Source organism: Hemitrygon akajei, chromosome 5, assembly GCF_048418815.1.
Source record: "Hemitrygon akajei chromosome 5, sHemAka1.3, whole genome shotgun sequence".
In the NCBI taxonomy this organism is placed as follows: Eukaryota; Metazoa; Chordata; class Chondrichthyes; order Myliobatiformes; family Dasyatidae; genus Hemitrygon; species Hemitrygon akajei.
The window spans coordinates 12641917-12657489 of NC_133128.1; the positions used below are offsets into that span (position 1 = coordinate 12641917).

The 15573-nt window shown below is 43.7% G+C and overlaps 1 protein-coding gene across 2 annotated transcripts in view; it reads right to left on the minus strand.

Annotated features, from left to right (window-relative positions):
- Positions 1–15573, minus strand: part of LOC140727495 (neural cell adhesion molecule 2-like) — a 1581686-nt gene that overhangs the window by 134901 nt on the left and 1431212 nt on the right. For both annotated transcript variants that reach the window (XM_073044851.1, XM_073044852.1), the window contains exon 13: positions 9601–9720. In XM_073044851.1, the coding sequence (XP_072900952.1) occupies positions 9601–9720 (120 nt within the window). The remainder of the gene's footprint in view (positions 1–9600; positions 9721–15573) is intronic.

The window sequence follows — 15573 nt, forward strand, 5'->3', positions numbered from 1 at the left end:
TCCAAAAGAAACACACACTGTTACAGGGAGAACGAATGAATTCCTTACAGTGGTGGGAATTGATCTCACTATTGCTGATTGATGGCTCTGAAAAGCATTTGTGTTAACTGCTATGCTATCTGGGTGGCAGGGTAGAGATACAGCTCTACCAAAGGAGGTGTAGGGCGCTCCTTCTCTCTGTGAGCTTGCAGGACACCCTTGGACAAGGTGTAGCGCCTGCTTAGTCCCCTCCTAATCAGAGACACAGGAAGCCAACGGGAGCAGGTGGTGGATGGTCGTATGAGCAGCTGAAGCACATCACAAGTCCCAGTTATGTGATCACTGATGCCAAGCAAACAATCTTTGAAGAGTATTGATAATGGCTGGGGTCATCTGTCTTGTAAAGACATTGCCCAGAAGAAGACAATAGAAAACCACTTCTGTGGAATAATTTGCCAAGAATAATAATGGGCAAGACCATGATCACCTACATCATGTGGCATGTCACATAGTGATGATGATGATGACAATGAATAACCTCCCTGTTCTATGACACAGTGCTGCACCACCTTTACTAAACATGGTGGAGAGGTGTCCATTTTCCTTAGTGCTTGTGGCATCATTGGCGAGCATAACCAATCTCAATTTGAAGCTCTGTGAGTTACTTTGCTTTAGCACTCATAAACAGAAGCTCTGTTTAACACAACTGATGCCCTTTAAAGTGTTATGCATTCTCCACACCGACTGTTTGCAGGAATCCTATGGTGACACAAAACCCTAGTCAGCCAGAGCTGAGGATATGCAAAGTAAGCCAGGCGTCTAGTAACAGTGAGTCAGGATGGGGCCTTAGAGTTAGCTGTCAATCTTTGCTGGAACACCACCAGCGAGTAGCTTGGGGTGCTGAGTCAGTGGAGGGTTTATCCGCAAATGCTGTCTCTCTCCATTGCAATTCCTTACTGTAGCTGTCCAGGGTTCTGACATTGTCTCCAGTAGTGGGAGAGTCTAGGACCATAGGACACAGCTTCAGAATGCACAGACATTCCTACAGAACATAAACGAAGAGGAATTTCTTAAGCAAGAGGGTGGTAAATCTGTGGAATTCGTTGCCACAGATGGCTACAGAGGTGAAGTCATTTGGTATAGACAAAACTGTGTCAAGTCCGTTGAGATTTTATCTGAAAACGCTGCCTCTTGCCATTGCAATTCCTGATTGTAGCTGTCCAGTGTGCTAATGAGGTTTCTAGTCATGGGAGAGTATAGGACCAGAGGGCACAGCATCAGAATACATGGACGTCCCTTTAGAACAGAGATGAGTAGGAATCTATTTAGCCAGAACATGGGAAAACATTGCCACAGATGGCTACAGAGGCCAAGTCATTTTGTACAGACAGAATTGTGCAAAAATCTTATGCAGCTACATCGAGCTAGGGTGGCAAAGACTTTTGCACAGTACTCTTGTTTTTCAACATAGGGTGGAGAGTGAGTTTGCAAAATATGGCAAGAGCAAAGGATGTTGGGAATGGTGATGGAGGAGTACCGTGGGAGCAATGTAGGACACGTGGCTGAGAAGTAGTGGTGGCATGGGTGCAGATACACCCAGCTCTGAGGCACCAGTCAAGGTCATTCGATCCCAAACAATTGGTTTATCGATCATTATAGAATATCTCACTGGTGCTTCCTGTTTCTTCCCCTCTTCCACCGCTTTCTCCTTTTCCCAACTATGATTCCCCTTTCCTTACCCCCTTCCCACTCTCAGTCCACAATGGAGACCCATATCTGAATCAGGTTTATCATCACTCACATATGCCATGAAATTAGTTTTTTGAGCAGCAGGAGTTCAGTGCAATACATAAAGCTACGCCTGTACTATATAAAGTGGAGGTTGATGGGTTCTTGATCAGTAAGGGTGTGAAAGGTTACAGGAAGAAGGCAAGAGAACCTGGTTGAGAAGGATTATAAATCAGCCATGATTGAGTGGTAGGGCAGACTTGATGGATCAAATGGCCTAATCCTGCTCCCATGTTTTATGGCTTTATTATTCCTCTGGTATAAAATATTGAGGGCGCGTAACAGTATCTTATTATCAGACCTCTCAAATGCTAAAGATAATTTCTTGACCTTCCAATCTACATCGTTATGTACTGTACATTGCTTCAGAGAGCATGCAGAGGAGGTTTATCAGGGCACTGCCTGGATTACAGAGCACGTCTTATCAGGATAGGATAAGTGAGCCAGGGCTCTTTGGAGCAACAGAGGATGAGAGGCAACCTGATAGAAGCGTTTGAGTTAATGAGAAGCATAGCTAGAATGGTGGCAATGGCCAGTTCTGGATGACATGGATTAAGGTGAATGGAAGGAAGTTTAGGGGAGATGGCCGAGATAGATTTTTCATCAGGAGAGTGGTGCTTGGCTGGAACGCACTGGCATGGGTGGTGGTCAATGCTGATACAATAGCAACATTGAAGAGACTCTTAGATAGGTATGTGGATGTAAGTAAAATACAGGCTTATGGGTTATGTAGGAGGGAATAGTTAGACTAGGTTTATATTGGTCAGCACAACATTGTCAGCTTAAGGGCCTGGACTGTGCTATGCTAATATCATATATTAGCTGGGACACCATGTGTAATATAAGGGTTGCAAGTGGAGATAGGTGTCTACCAAAGGAGGTGTAAGGCACTTCTTCCCTCTGCTAGCCTGCAGGTCACCCTTGGGCTAGGTGTAGTACTTTCTTAGTCTCCTCCCCCCCCCCATCAATCAGGGTCACGTGAAGCAATGTGAGTTGGTGTTGGGTGGTTGTATGAGCAGCTGGTGCATATCACAAGTCCTGCTTATGTGACCACTGATGCCAGGCAGACAATCTCTGAAGAGTATTGATAATGGCTAGGGTCACCTATCTAGTAAAGACACTGCTCAGAAGAAGGCAATAGCAAACCACTTCTGTAGAAAAATTTGCCGCGAGCAATCACAGACAACACCATGATCGCCTATGTCATACGACAAGGCACGTAACGATGATGATGACAATGGGAAACTACCCTGTTCTATGATTCAGTTCTGTACTACCTTTTAATCAACATAGTGGTGAGTTCTCCATTTTCTTTCATGCTTGTGGCATCGTTGGTGAGCATAACCAATCTCAATTTGAAGCTCCGTGAGTTATATTGCTTTAGCAATCAAGAACAGAAGCACTGTTTAATACAACTGGTGCCCTTTAAAGTGTTTCGTGCTCTCCAAGGGTCTTCACAGACCTCTCATTAACCTGGGTAATTATTCTCTGATTGTGTGTCAGAATCCTACAGTGACACAAAACCCTAATCAGACAGAACTGAGGATATGCAAAGTGAGCCAGGTGCTTGGGTGGCAGTAAATCAGGACTGGGCCTTGGGATTAGCTGTCAATCTTCACTGGAACACTGCCAGCGAGTAGCTCGAGGTCCCAAGTCAGTGGAGGTTTCATCTGCAAATGCTGCCTCTATCCATTGCATTTCCTGCCTGTAGCTGTCCAGGGTCCTGACATTGTCTCTAGTAGTGGGAGAGTCTAGGACCACAGGGCACAGCTTCAGAATGCACCGACATTCCTTCAGAACATAAAAGGAAGAGGAATTTCTTTAGCCAGGGGATGGTAAGTCTGTGGGATTCATTGCCACAGATGGCTACAGAGGCAAAGTCATTTGGTATAGACAGAACTGTGCCAAGTCAGTGGAGATTTTATCTGCAAACGTTGCTTCTAGCCATTGCAATTCCTGATTGTAGCTGTCCAGTGTGCTAATGAGGTTTCCAGTAGTGGTAGAGTATAGGATCGGAGGGCACGGCATCAGAATACATGGATGTTCGTTTAGAACAGAGATGAGGAAGAATCTATTTAGCCAGAGCGTGGTAAGTCTGTGGAATAAATTGCCACAGATGGCTACAGAGGCCAAGACAGAACTATGCGAAAGTCTTATGCACACTCACAGTCTTAAGATATATTCATAGTTCATATACGTGTGTGTGTGTGTGTGTGTGTGTGTGTGTGTGTGTGTGTGTGTGTGTGTGTGTGTGTGTGTGTGTGTGTGTGTGTGTGTGTGTGTGTGTGTGTGTGTGTGTGTGTGTGTGTTGGGAATGGCGAGGGTGGAAAGTAGAAAGCCATTGGAGGCTTGTGGGACAGGAGGCAGAAAAAGACTGCCCAGGATCTGGAAGTTGCCCAGATGCAGACACACCCAGCCTTAAGACAACAGGCAAGGTCATTTGATTCCAAACAATTGGTTTATTGATCACTACAGAATGCGCAGAATATCTCTTTGGTGCTTCGTGCACCCTTCCCTTTCTCTGCCCTCTTCCTATTCTCAGTCCACAATAGAGACCCAATATCAGAATCAGGTTTATCACTCACATATGTCATGAAATTTTTTTTTTTTTTTGTGGAAGCAGTATAATGCGATACATACAATTTCTACAGTACTGTGTAAAAGTCTTAGGCACCCTAGATGTGTATATGTGCCTAAGACTTTTGCACAGTACTGTATGAAGGGAAGTTGATAGGTTCTTGATTCATAAGAGTGTTAAAAGTTCCAGGGAGAAGTCAAGAGAACGGTATTGAGAGGCGTTATAAATCAGCCATGATTGGATGGTGGAGCAGACTTGATGGGACAGATGTCCTAATTCTTCTCCTATGTCTTATGGCCTTATTGTTCCTATAGCAGAGCAGAATTAAGCTATTTGGCCCATCGCGTATCCTCCACCATTTCATCCTGGCTGATCCAATTTTTCTCTCAGCCGCAATCTCCTGCCTTCTCCCCAAATCCTTTCATACTCTGACCAATCAAGAACCTATCAACCTCTGCCTTAAGTATACTTAATGCCTTGGCCTCCTCAGCTGCCTGTGGCAAAGAATTCCAGATTCACTATTCACTGGCTAAAAGAAATTCCTCTTCATCTCCATTTTAAGAGGACACCCTTCTGTTCTGAGGCTGTTTCCTCTGGTCTGAGATTCTTCCACCATAGAAAACATTCTCTCCACATCCACTCTATTAAAGCCTTTCAACATCCAATAGGCTTCGATGAGGTCACCCCTCATTTTTCTGAATTTTAGTGAATACAGGACCAGAGCCATCAAATACTCTTCATATGACAAGCCATTCAATCCTGGAATTATTTCTGAGAACCTCCCTTGAACCCTCTCCAGTTTCAGCACATTGTTTCTAAGATAAGGGCTGCAAACCTGCTCACAATACTCCAAGTGTGACTCACCAGTGCTTTATAAAGTTTCAACAGTACATCCAAAGGTTTTAAAGGTTTCAAAGGCGCATTTAATGTCAGAGAAATGTAGACAATATCCACCCCGAAATTCTTTTACTTCACAGCAATCCACAAAAACAGAGTGTGCCAAAGAATGAATGACAGCCAAATGTTAGAACCCCAAAGTTCCCCCCTCCACAGCTCCCCTCCTTCCTGCACATAAGTCGTAGCAAACAATGATCCCCCATCCCCCAACTGGCAAAAAAATAGCATAGGCACCTGCCATCGAGCACTCAAGTGTGAGCAAAGCAACCGTAAAGTCACAGACTTGTAGTACTCCAAAGACTACATCGTTCACCCGGCATTCGACATACCACAGGCTCTCTCTCTCCCTAATAAGGGAGAAAAAGGCGTCTTTGTTTTCCCAGTGAGAGGGGAGACATAACAAACAATTTGCTGATTTACGATGTTAAAAGTCCATCAAGTCGCTTTTTTCGAGCTCTGTGCTCAAAGATCTCGAGTCTCTGGGCACACAGCCACAGATCTTCCGACTCCCCTGATGACTCATGGGTCTCCTGCCATGACACCAACCTTGTTTTTATGTTCTAGTCCTCTTTAAAAGAATGCAAACATTGCATTTGCCTTCCTGACCACAGACTCAACCTGCAAATTAACCTTTAGGAAATCTTGCACAAGGATTCCCAAATCCCTTTGTACCTCAGTTTTTTTGTATTTTCTCTCCATTCAGAAAATAGTCATCCCTTTCATTTCTTCCACCAAAGGGCATGACATGCACTTTCCAACGTTCCATCTGACATTTCTTTGCTCATTCTTCTAATCTGTCTATCTGTAGCCTCTCTACTTCCTCAAAACTACCTGCCCCTCCACATTACCTTCATATCGTCTGGAAACTTTTCAACAAAGCCATCAATTCCATCATTCAAATAATTGACATGGATCCCAACACAGACCCCTGTGGAACACCTCTAGTCACCGGCAGCCAGCCAGAAAAGGTTCCCTTCATTCCCACTCTTTGCCTCCTGCCAATCAGCCACTGCTTTATCCATGCTGATCACGGCCTATTTTAACCTCATACTTAATAATCGACTCCAACATCTTCCCAACCACCAAGGTCAGGCTACTTGGGCCATAGTTTCCTTTATTCGGCCTCTCTCCCTTCTTGAAGTGTGGAGGGATATTTGCAGTTTTCCAGTCTTCCGAAACCATTCCAAGATCTAGTGACTCTTAAAAGACCATTACTAATGCCTCCACAATCTCTTCAGACACCTCTTTCAGAACTCTGGGGTGTACTTCTTCTGGTCCAGGAGACTTATCTATCTTCAGACCTATCAGTTTCCCAAGAACCTTCTGTCTAGCTATGTGATGCACCATCAATAACTCTTGGAGACTGCAAGTGAACGATAGGCTTTTATTAACAGCAAAAGGGAGCACGACATCTCGGAGACTGAGGGAGGAGCAGTGCCCCAATCGCCTTTATACAGGGGTCTGTGGGAGGAGCCTCAGGAGCAGTCAGCAGAGGGGTGTGTCCAGACAGGTATACATAGTTTACCACACTATGGTAGCTTCAGACTTCATGCCCCCGACACTTGGAACTTCCACCATACTGCTACTGTCTTCCACAGTGAAGATTGATGCAAAATACTTATTCAGTTTATCCGCCATTTTTTGTTCCCCCATTTCTGCCTCTCCCGCATCATTTTCCAACAGTACGATATCCACTCTCGACTCTCTTTTACACTTTATGTACAAACGTGCGGAGTATCTTCTTATCAGACCTCTCAAACGTTAAAGATGAATTCTTGATCACCCAGCCTACATTGTTGTGTACTGTCCTTGCACTTTATCTGTTTATTTGCTCTGTGTTTTCTCAGTAGCCACTGCAATGTATTCTGCATTCCACACTCAGTGGCCACTTTACTGGGAATGCCCTGTACCTAATAAAGTGGCCACTGAGTGTATGTTTGTGGTTTTCTGTGCGGTAGCCCATCCACTTCAAGGTTCAACGTGTTGTGGTCTTAGAGATGTTTTTCTGCACACCACTGTTGTAATGTGTGGTTACTTGAACTGCTGTTGTTGTCCTGTCTTGAACCAGCCTGCCCATTCTCCTCTGACCTCTCTCATTAACAAGGTGTTTTCACACATAGAACTGCCACTCACTTGATTTTTTTTGTTGTTTCTTGCACCATTCTCTGTAAACTCTCGAGACTGTCGTGTGTGAAAATCCCAGGAGATCAGCAGTTTCTGAGATACTCAAACTACCTCGTCTGGCACCAACAATCATTCCATGGTCAAAGTCACTTAGATCACATTTCTTCCCCATTCTGATGTTTGGTCTGAACACAAAAAGAAACTCTTGACCACTCTTGGCATGCTTTTATGTATTGGCTAGCTGCCACATGATTGGCTGATTAAATATTTGCATTAATGAGCAGGTGTACAGGTGTACCTAATAAAGTGGCCACTGAGAGTATGTTCCTGTACTACCTCAAAGTACTTATCCATGGCATAAACTGCTTGGCTGGCAATCAAAACAGAAGGTTTTCACTGTAACTGTTACTTTTGAAAATAATAAACCAATTATTAATGACATCTATGGAATTGAGGAATGGAGATTAGAGTGGCATGGTAGTTTAGTGGTTAGCATAATGATTTACTGCATCAATGATCAGAACTGGGGTTAATTTCTTGCTATTATCAGTAAGGAGATTGCATATTCCCCCATAACTGCATGTGTTTCCTCTGGGTTGCAGGGGAGGGAGCAGATGACAGAGATGGGGAAGAGTGTAGGGGAGGGAGGAGTTGACTGAGACAAGGAGGTTTGTAGGGGGGGAATTTTTCCCACATGCACTGGCTTACTGGGAGACCGATGGCAGGGGAGCTGTGTGGCCTTGGTTGTAGTGTGGACTAGGCCATGGTGTTGCCGGTTTGCAGCCTTTCTGCGAGAGGACCTCGTTGACACCAGAGGAAGTGTGGCACAGCATCCGGGTCAGTGTCAGTTCTGCTCTCTGGTGTTCACTCAACAGAAGACCAGGCCTCAAGCCACAGTGTTTCCAGTTTGCAGCCACTCAGGAGAGAGGTGCCGATGCTGCAGTCAGTGCTGCCCTCCAGTGTTCGCTCAGTGGAAGTAAAGCTGCGTTCAACTGCAAACTGCTGCAACATTCTGTGACTCAGGGACTTGGACTATTTTTTTGTGTGACCGTATTTTACCGTTACCTTATATGTGCTAGATGAGGCTTGTGCAGTGTATGACTGTTGTGTAGTTCCATTGTAACCTCAGATTGCACTGTAACGTAGCGGTTAGTGTAACACTAATCCAGCAGCAGTGACCTGGATTTCATTCCCAGCGCTGGCTGTATGGAGTTTGTACATTCTCCCCTCCAGTTGCTCCGGTTTCCTCCACATTCTAAGGCCACTGAGTCGGCTATGTTGGTGCTAGAAGCATGGCAACACTTGTGGGCTTCCCCCAGCACAATCCCCAGGCTTTGTTGGCCATTGACCCAAAATCACATTTCGATGTACATGTGACAAATGAAGCCAAGCTTGTAATCTTTTGATTTAGGGCTAGGGTTATTGAAATAAAAAATACTTTAAGGAGCAGCAATGTAACACAGTGGTTCGGACAATTCTTTACAGTACAGGTGACCTGGGTTAATTGATCATTTTAAATTGTGCCCTGAATAGGCTAGGATTAAATCAAGGGCTTATTTTGTGCTGTATCTCAATAAACAAAGAAACCTCATGTTATCTTTCTGTTGGGAAAGTTTCTTCCCCAACCTGATCAACCATTCTAGTTAGGCCCTTCCCCACCCCTCTATTTATCATCTCAGTCACTGCACTGTAAACACTTCAAAACAATTTCACAATGCTGTTTATAATTATGTGCCTGTGATAATTATTACTGCAGGTTGTGCGTTGCATCTGTGCATACGTGTACTGTCATGGTAATGTGTAACACTATTACAGTGTCAATGACTCAAGTTCAGTTCCACCACTGCCTGTGAAGGAGCTTGTATGTTCTCCCCATGACCGCGTGGGAAAACGTACAAACTGAACTAAACTAAGAATGGTTGAGGACTTTAGGAGCAATCTTAAGCCTTAATTAAGCATCAACTATCTGAAGATATGAGAACAGTGACCGTCTCAACCACCAATCTTTCCTTTTGAGGAAAGCAAATAAGTCTGTTACTCATTTTCAGCTTAGCGCGTGATTATGTTAGTCATTGTGCAATACCATGTAAAGAGGGCTCAGTGGAGATTTGCTACACATGTTTCCCTATTTTTGATAAAAGCACTGACATGGATTATGAAGAGATATGAAAAGGATTTTGGGTATTAGCCAGGATCCTGCCATTACTGGCAAACAGGCAAGTTAAGCTACTTACGGACTGGGAGAGTTTGAAAGGTTTCCGTCTGACTGTGTTTTCCTCTGCCTTTGCCATTGACAGCTGCCACGCGGAAGTGATAGGTTGAGTTGGGCTTCAAGTTGGTGAGGATGACTTGAGCTGTAAATAGGAGGAAGAAGAATATGTTATTCTGTCTCTGTTCCAACGTGTGGTGATCATTGTAATTTACTTTTAAGGACTTGTTTGTTAATGTCAAGGTTACAATTTGCAACTCTCACAAGACAGCAGAGGAGTTCAGCAGGTCAGGCAGCATCTATGGAGCTGACAATTATACTATTATACAAGTTGACAATTACTGTTTATATCAATAAACAGTCAACAATTAGGGCCAAGACCCTTCATCAAGACTGGAAAAGGAGGAGGCAGAAGCCAGAATAAGAGATGGGGGGAGGTGGAGGGTAACATGTAGGTGAGATCAGTTGAGGGGAAGCTGTGATGAAAGGAAACAGTGTGAAAAGCTGGGAGGGAGTAGGTGGACGAGGCAAAGAGCTGACAAAGAAGGAGTCAAAAGGGTAGTGGACCATGGGGGAAAGGGAGGTGGGGAACCAGAGGCAAGTCATAAGGTTGTTGGAGGGGAAGAGGAGAGGTGAGAGAGTAACCAGAATGAGGGAAAATAAAGGGTGGGGCGGAACAAAGAGAACTGAGGGGCTAACTAAGGCTACTGCTTATTGTCTTGAGAGGTTTGAAGCTGGCTTTCTATCTGTCCATCATTCTCCTCACCTCCATCCAGTTCCAGCCTTTACCCTCTGTTTCACTGACAGTCCTGATGCAGGGTTTCAACTGTCCCTCCCCCATCCCTCCCTCTATAGGTGACCTGACGCCTGATGATCTCCTCAGGTAAACTTTATTTTACTCCGGATTCCACCATCTGTCTGCATGAGCAGTTGCCATCTCTCAGAGATACCTGGCATGTTAACTGTTTCTCTTTCTGCAGATGCTGCATAGATATTTCAGCAATTCCCTCTTCCTGCTGGGCATGTTTCACTATATAACTCTTATGCCCTTTCAGTGCTTCCAATCACAGACGTACCACTTGTTGCATATAGTCATAGAGTACTATAGCACCAAAACAGGCCCTTTGGCCCATCTAGTCTGTGCCAAACTGTTATTCTGCCTAGTCCCATTGACCGGCATCGGACCATACCCTCCATACCCCTCCCGTCCATGTACTTATCCAAACTTCTCTTGAATGTTGCAATCAGACCCACATCCACCACTACCTCTGGCAGCTCGTTCCACGGTCTGAGTGAAGAAGTCCCCCCCTCAGCTTCCACTGAAACATTTCACCTTTCATTTTTACCTAGTCTCTAAATCAGAATCAGAATTTGGTTTAATTTCACTGGCATATGTTGTGAAATTTGCTGTGCAGCGGCAGTACATTGCAATACACATTAATAGAAACTGTAAGTTACAGCAAGGTTTATATAAATATATATATATATAAAGGTTAAATTAAATAAGTAGTGCAAAAACAGGAAAAAAGTAATGAGGTAGTGTTCATGGTTTAATGAGCATTCGGAAATCTGATGGGAGAAGGGAAGAAGCTGTGTCTGAATCACTGACTGTGTGTCTCCTACTGAAAACTACCTTGCATCTCTCTTTCTTCCAGTTCTGTTGAAGGATCAGAGATACCAAATGAACAATCATCATCAAGGAACCAAGCACCTAGGCCATGCCTCCTTCTCACTGATACCACCAGGCAGGAGGTACTCAAGCCAGAGGTCCCACAGCACCAGGTTTAGGAGCAGCTACTTCCCCACAACCATCTGTTCTAGAAATGACCCGCATCACCCTGACCATTGCTCCTCGGCAACAGAACACTTTTTCCTCATTGTTATCTTCTGGGACAAGTCTCAGGAGCCTGAAGACCCACACTCAACATTTTTGGGACAGCTTCTTCCCCTCTGCCGTCGGAGTTTTGAGTAGTCCGTGAACACAACGTCACTATTCCTCTTTTGAACTATTTATTTATTTTTTGTAACGGATAGACATTGTTTTAATGTCTTGTGCTGTATTGCTGCTACAAAACAACAAACATCATGATATGCATCAGTGATAATCAAACTGATTCTGATAACACTATGGGGCACCTCTTGCACTACCATGGATTTGTTTCCATGTTTTTGGACATTTTTATCGTCTCTTACTTCACTGTTTAATGTAATCTCTGTAAAATTTGTGTATGATTTATATTCGGTGTGGTGTCTTAACCTCAGTACCTGCGACACTGCTGTAATCATGGTTCTCATTATCACTGTACCTCACTGTACTTGTGCACATAACAATAAATTTGATTTGATTTGACTTGACTGGAGGCACAAGAGATGGCAGTTGTTGGAATCTGGAGCAAAATGCAGAGCGCTGAATGAACTCAGCAGGTCAAGTAGTTTCTATGGAGGCAGGGCTATGTTTGATGTTGAGAGAGATGGGCGAGGCTGGTGTGAAAGTCCTGACATGGCAAGTGTTAAGGTCTTTGAAGGATATAGTTTCCTTTTGTACAACAGTAGTCTGGAGCCATTTGATAAATGGAGACATAATAAGAATGCAAACGAAGGATCCTAGATTGACATTTACTACTGGTCAGTTACTTTACTAATTTTTATTATTGACCTTTAATGTGGAGATTCTTTTGGTTATAAATCCCTGTATTATCTGCATCTTTCTTTTCTTTCTTTTTACAATATTTTTATTCAGAAGAAAAAAAACAAGATTTACAGAGTGCAACACATAGATACATATCAACATAACTTGTGTACATTCATATATTGTAATAAAATTGATCAAAATGTTATAGCATAACACATATAGTATACCACTCTGTAATCAAAAATTTAAAGATAAGTCATACATCATAAAAGAAATTTTTTATATAAAAAAAAGTCAATCCCCTACCAACTACCAAAGAAAAAAGCTGATGGATGACAATGGATAATTAGAAAAAAAAAGACATATTCACTTAAGAAGAGAAGATAAAAATATACATAAAAGTCTGTGCACTGTTAAACTTTATAAATTGGAAAAGTAATTTAGGAAAGGTCCCCAAATATCATAAAAAGATTGTTTCGAATTTAAGACTGAGCAGCTGATCTTTTCTAAATTTAAATAAGACATAATATCACGTAGCCACTGAAGATGTGTAGGAGGGGTAGACTCCTTCCATTTAAACAAGATTGCTCTTCTTGCTAAAAGAGAGGTAAAAACTAAAACCTGTAGGTTAGGAGTATTTAAAGTTATATCTTCATTAGCAAAATACCAAACAAGGCAGTAAGGGGATTTGGGTCAAATTGGACCCTAAAAAGTTGTGAGAAGGTATGAAATACTTCCCGCCAAAACTTTTCAATTGTAGGGCAAAACCAAAACATATGAATTAAAGAGGCAATCTGAATCTGAATTAAGTCTAATATCGCTGACATAGGGGTGGTGGGGTGGAGATACATCTCCACCAAAGGATTTGTTCCCTCCACTAGCCAGCAGTTCACCCTTGGGCAAGGTGTAGCACCTGCTTAGCCCACTGGTCAGGGTCACGTGAAGCCATGGGAGCAGCTGGTGTATGGTCGTATGAGCAGCCGGTGCAGATTGCAAGTCCTAGTTATGCGATCGCTGATGCCAGGGAGACAATCTCTGAAGATTGTTGATGATGGCTGGGGTCACCCATCTTGTAAAGACACTGCCCAGAAGAAGGCCATGGCAAACCACTTCTGCAGGAAATTTTGCCAAAAACAATCACGGTCATGGAAATACCATGATCGTACACATCATATAATGAATGAACAATCACTGACATATGTCAAGAAATTTGTATTGTAATGTGATTAGTGATATGATTATTTTGAACATTCACAAGGTTATCAATTGGTCCATATCTGTACCTAATTAGCTAATTTCTGTATAAAAATATAATTTCTTTGTTCAGATTTTAGATCAGCTTGGTGACAGGTGCCACACTTTTCTTCCTGTGCACAAATAAATAAAATGTGATGGAGGAACAAGTGTTAGTTTTCAGAGTCCGGTTGATCACCGATGACACAGGAACTAGCAGGTGATAGGTGGAACTGGGTGAGTCAGAGGGAGAAGGGGGTGGGGTGATCACAAGATGGTGCCTGGTTGGTGACTGTTCTTCTTTCCACAGATACTGCCTAATCTGTGCAGCAAAAAATGACACAGCTGTTGCCAGGACTTGAGGACCCGAGTTACGGGGATGGGTTAAATAGGTTGGGAATTCATTCCCTAGAGCATAGGGGAAAGAGGGGAGACCATACAAAATTATGAAGGGTATAGATAGGGTGAAGGCACTCAGGTTTTTTCCTCTCAGGTTAGGTGAAAGGTGAAATATTTAAAAGGAATCTCAGGAGGAACTTCTTCACTCAGGGGGAGGAGCAAGTGTGAATTAGGCTGCCAGGGGATGTTGTAGATGCGGTTTCAACTGTAACATTTCTGAGAGGAGCATGGAGGGCCACAATCCGGGTGCAGGGAGATGGGAGTAGGCATGGACTAGGTGGGCCGAAAGGCCTGTTTCTGTGTTATAATGTTCAATGACAGTCTGACTCTATTTTCTTTTAACTTCTCCCGGGAAGAAAGCTCAGCTGCAGGCCGAGAGACTCTTTGTGCTTTCCTCACGCACAACGGTTCTCTCTCGCTGCACCAGTTTCTCCTCTCTTATAACTTGCCCAGTCCACGGGCATAGTTGGAACAGAAAACAAAATCTCGGTGTTGGCTTCAGTGACGTGCTCAGTTGTGTCCATAACTCTCTTCAGTGTCTTGCGTTCCTGGGCAGAGCAGTTGCCGCACCAAGCTGTGAAGCATCTGGACTGGATGCTTTTAATGGTGCATTGATACAACTGGTAAAAGGTGAAGGGGACATGCCAAATTTCTTCAGCCTCCTGAGGAAGCAGCGTCACTGGTGAACTATCTTGGCTGTGACATCTGTGTGGTTAGACCAGGACAGGCTATTGGCCAGCTTGATTGTTTCGCTGTCTGTCTCCTTTTTTTTTTTACGAAACTACAGAAGTTTATTTATACAAAAACACATGAAATACAAACATCATGTACTTACAAGACAGTGAACAAATTCAAATTAAAATATGATTATTACTGTCTATAAAACAGCCAATTCCCCAAGGGGCCCCTTGCTTTCTCCAAGGACACCTGGGCACAAACACATCCCGGAAAACGGGCAGGCAGTCGGCCCTGACAGAGCTCTCGACTGTCTGCTGCTTGGACTCCTGAATGACCATCTTGGCCAGGTCCAGGAGCAAGCCCACCAGTAGATCCTTCGAGCGACCCATCCTCTTCCGTACTGGGCACCCATATATCAGGAGAGCGGGGCTGGAGTGTAGCTAAAACCTGAGGAGCGGCTCCCTCAAATACTCAAACCGGGGCTGTAACCTCTCACACTCCACATAAACGTGGTATACTGACTCCTCCCAGTCACAGAATGGACAAGTGGATGGGGTGTCAGTGAATCAACTTGGCGACCTGCTGCACAGTACTGCTCTACGCAATACCTTCCATCCCAGGTCTCCAGCGTACAGTGGATAAATAGGTTTCCACCTCCTGCACTCTGAGCCATCATTATTTGTGCTTTGGTCCACTACGGTGGTCCCACCTGGGTTTAGAGCAGGTTCATAGCCTGACAAGTCCGCATTTGCATCTTTGAAAAAGAAAATAGGAGCTTGCTGGATTTCTGAAATAAAATGGAGAAATTGTTGGAAATGCCAGTTGCTTCCAACAGTTTCTCTTTATATTCTATGCACACAGTTTTCACAAACTAATTTGATTCAAATGTAAATGGTGAAGTGACACTGTGTGTAATAAATTAAAGCACCATTTACGTTTACTTGGGTCTGCATGTGTATCTTGCTTATTCCCCTGCATAAGGCGGAGGAGACTGTTGAAGTATTACAGAAGTATTGCTGTTATTTGTAATGCATGTTTTTCCTTGTTGTAATTGTT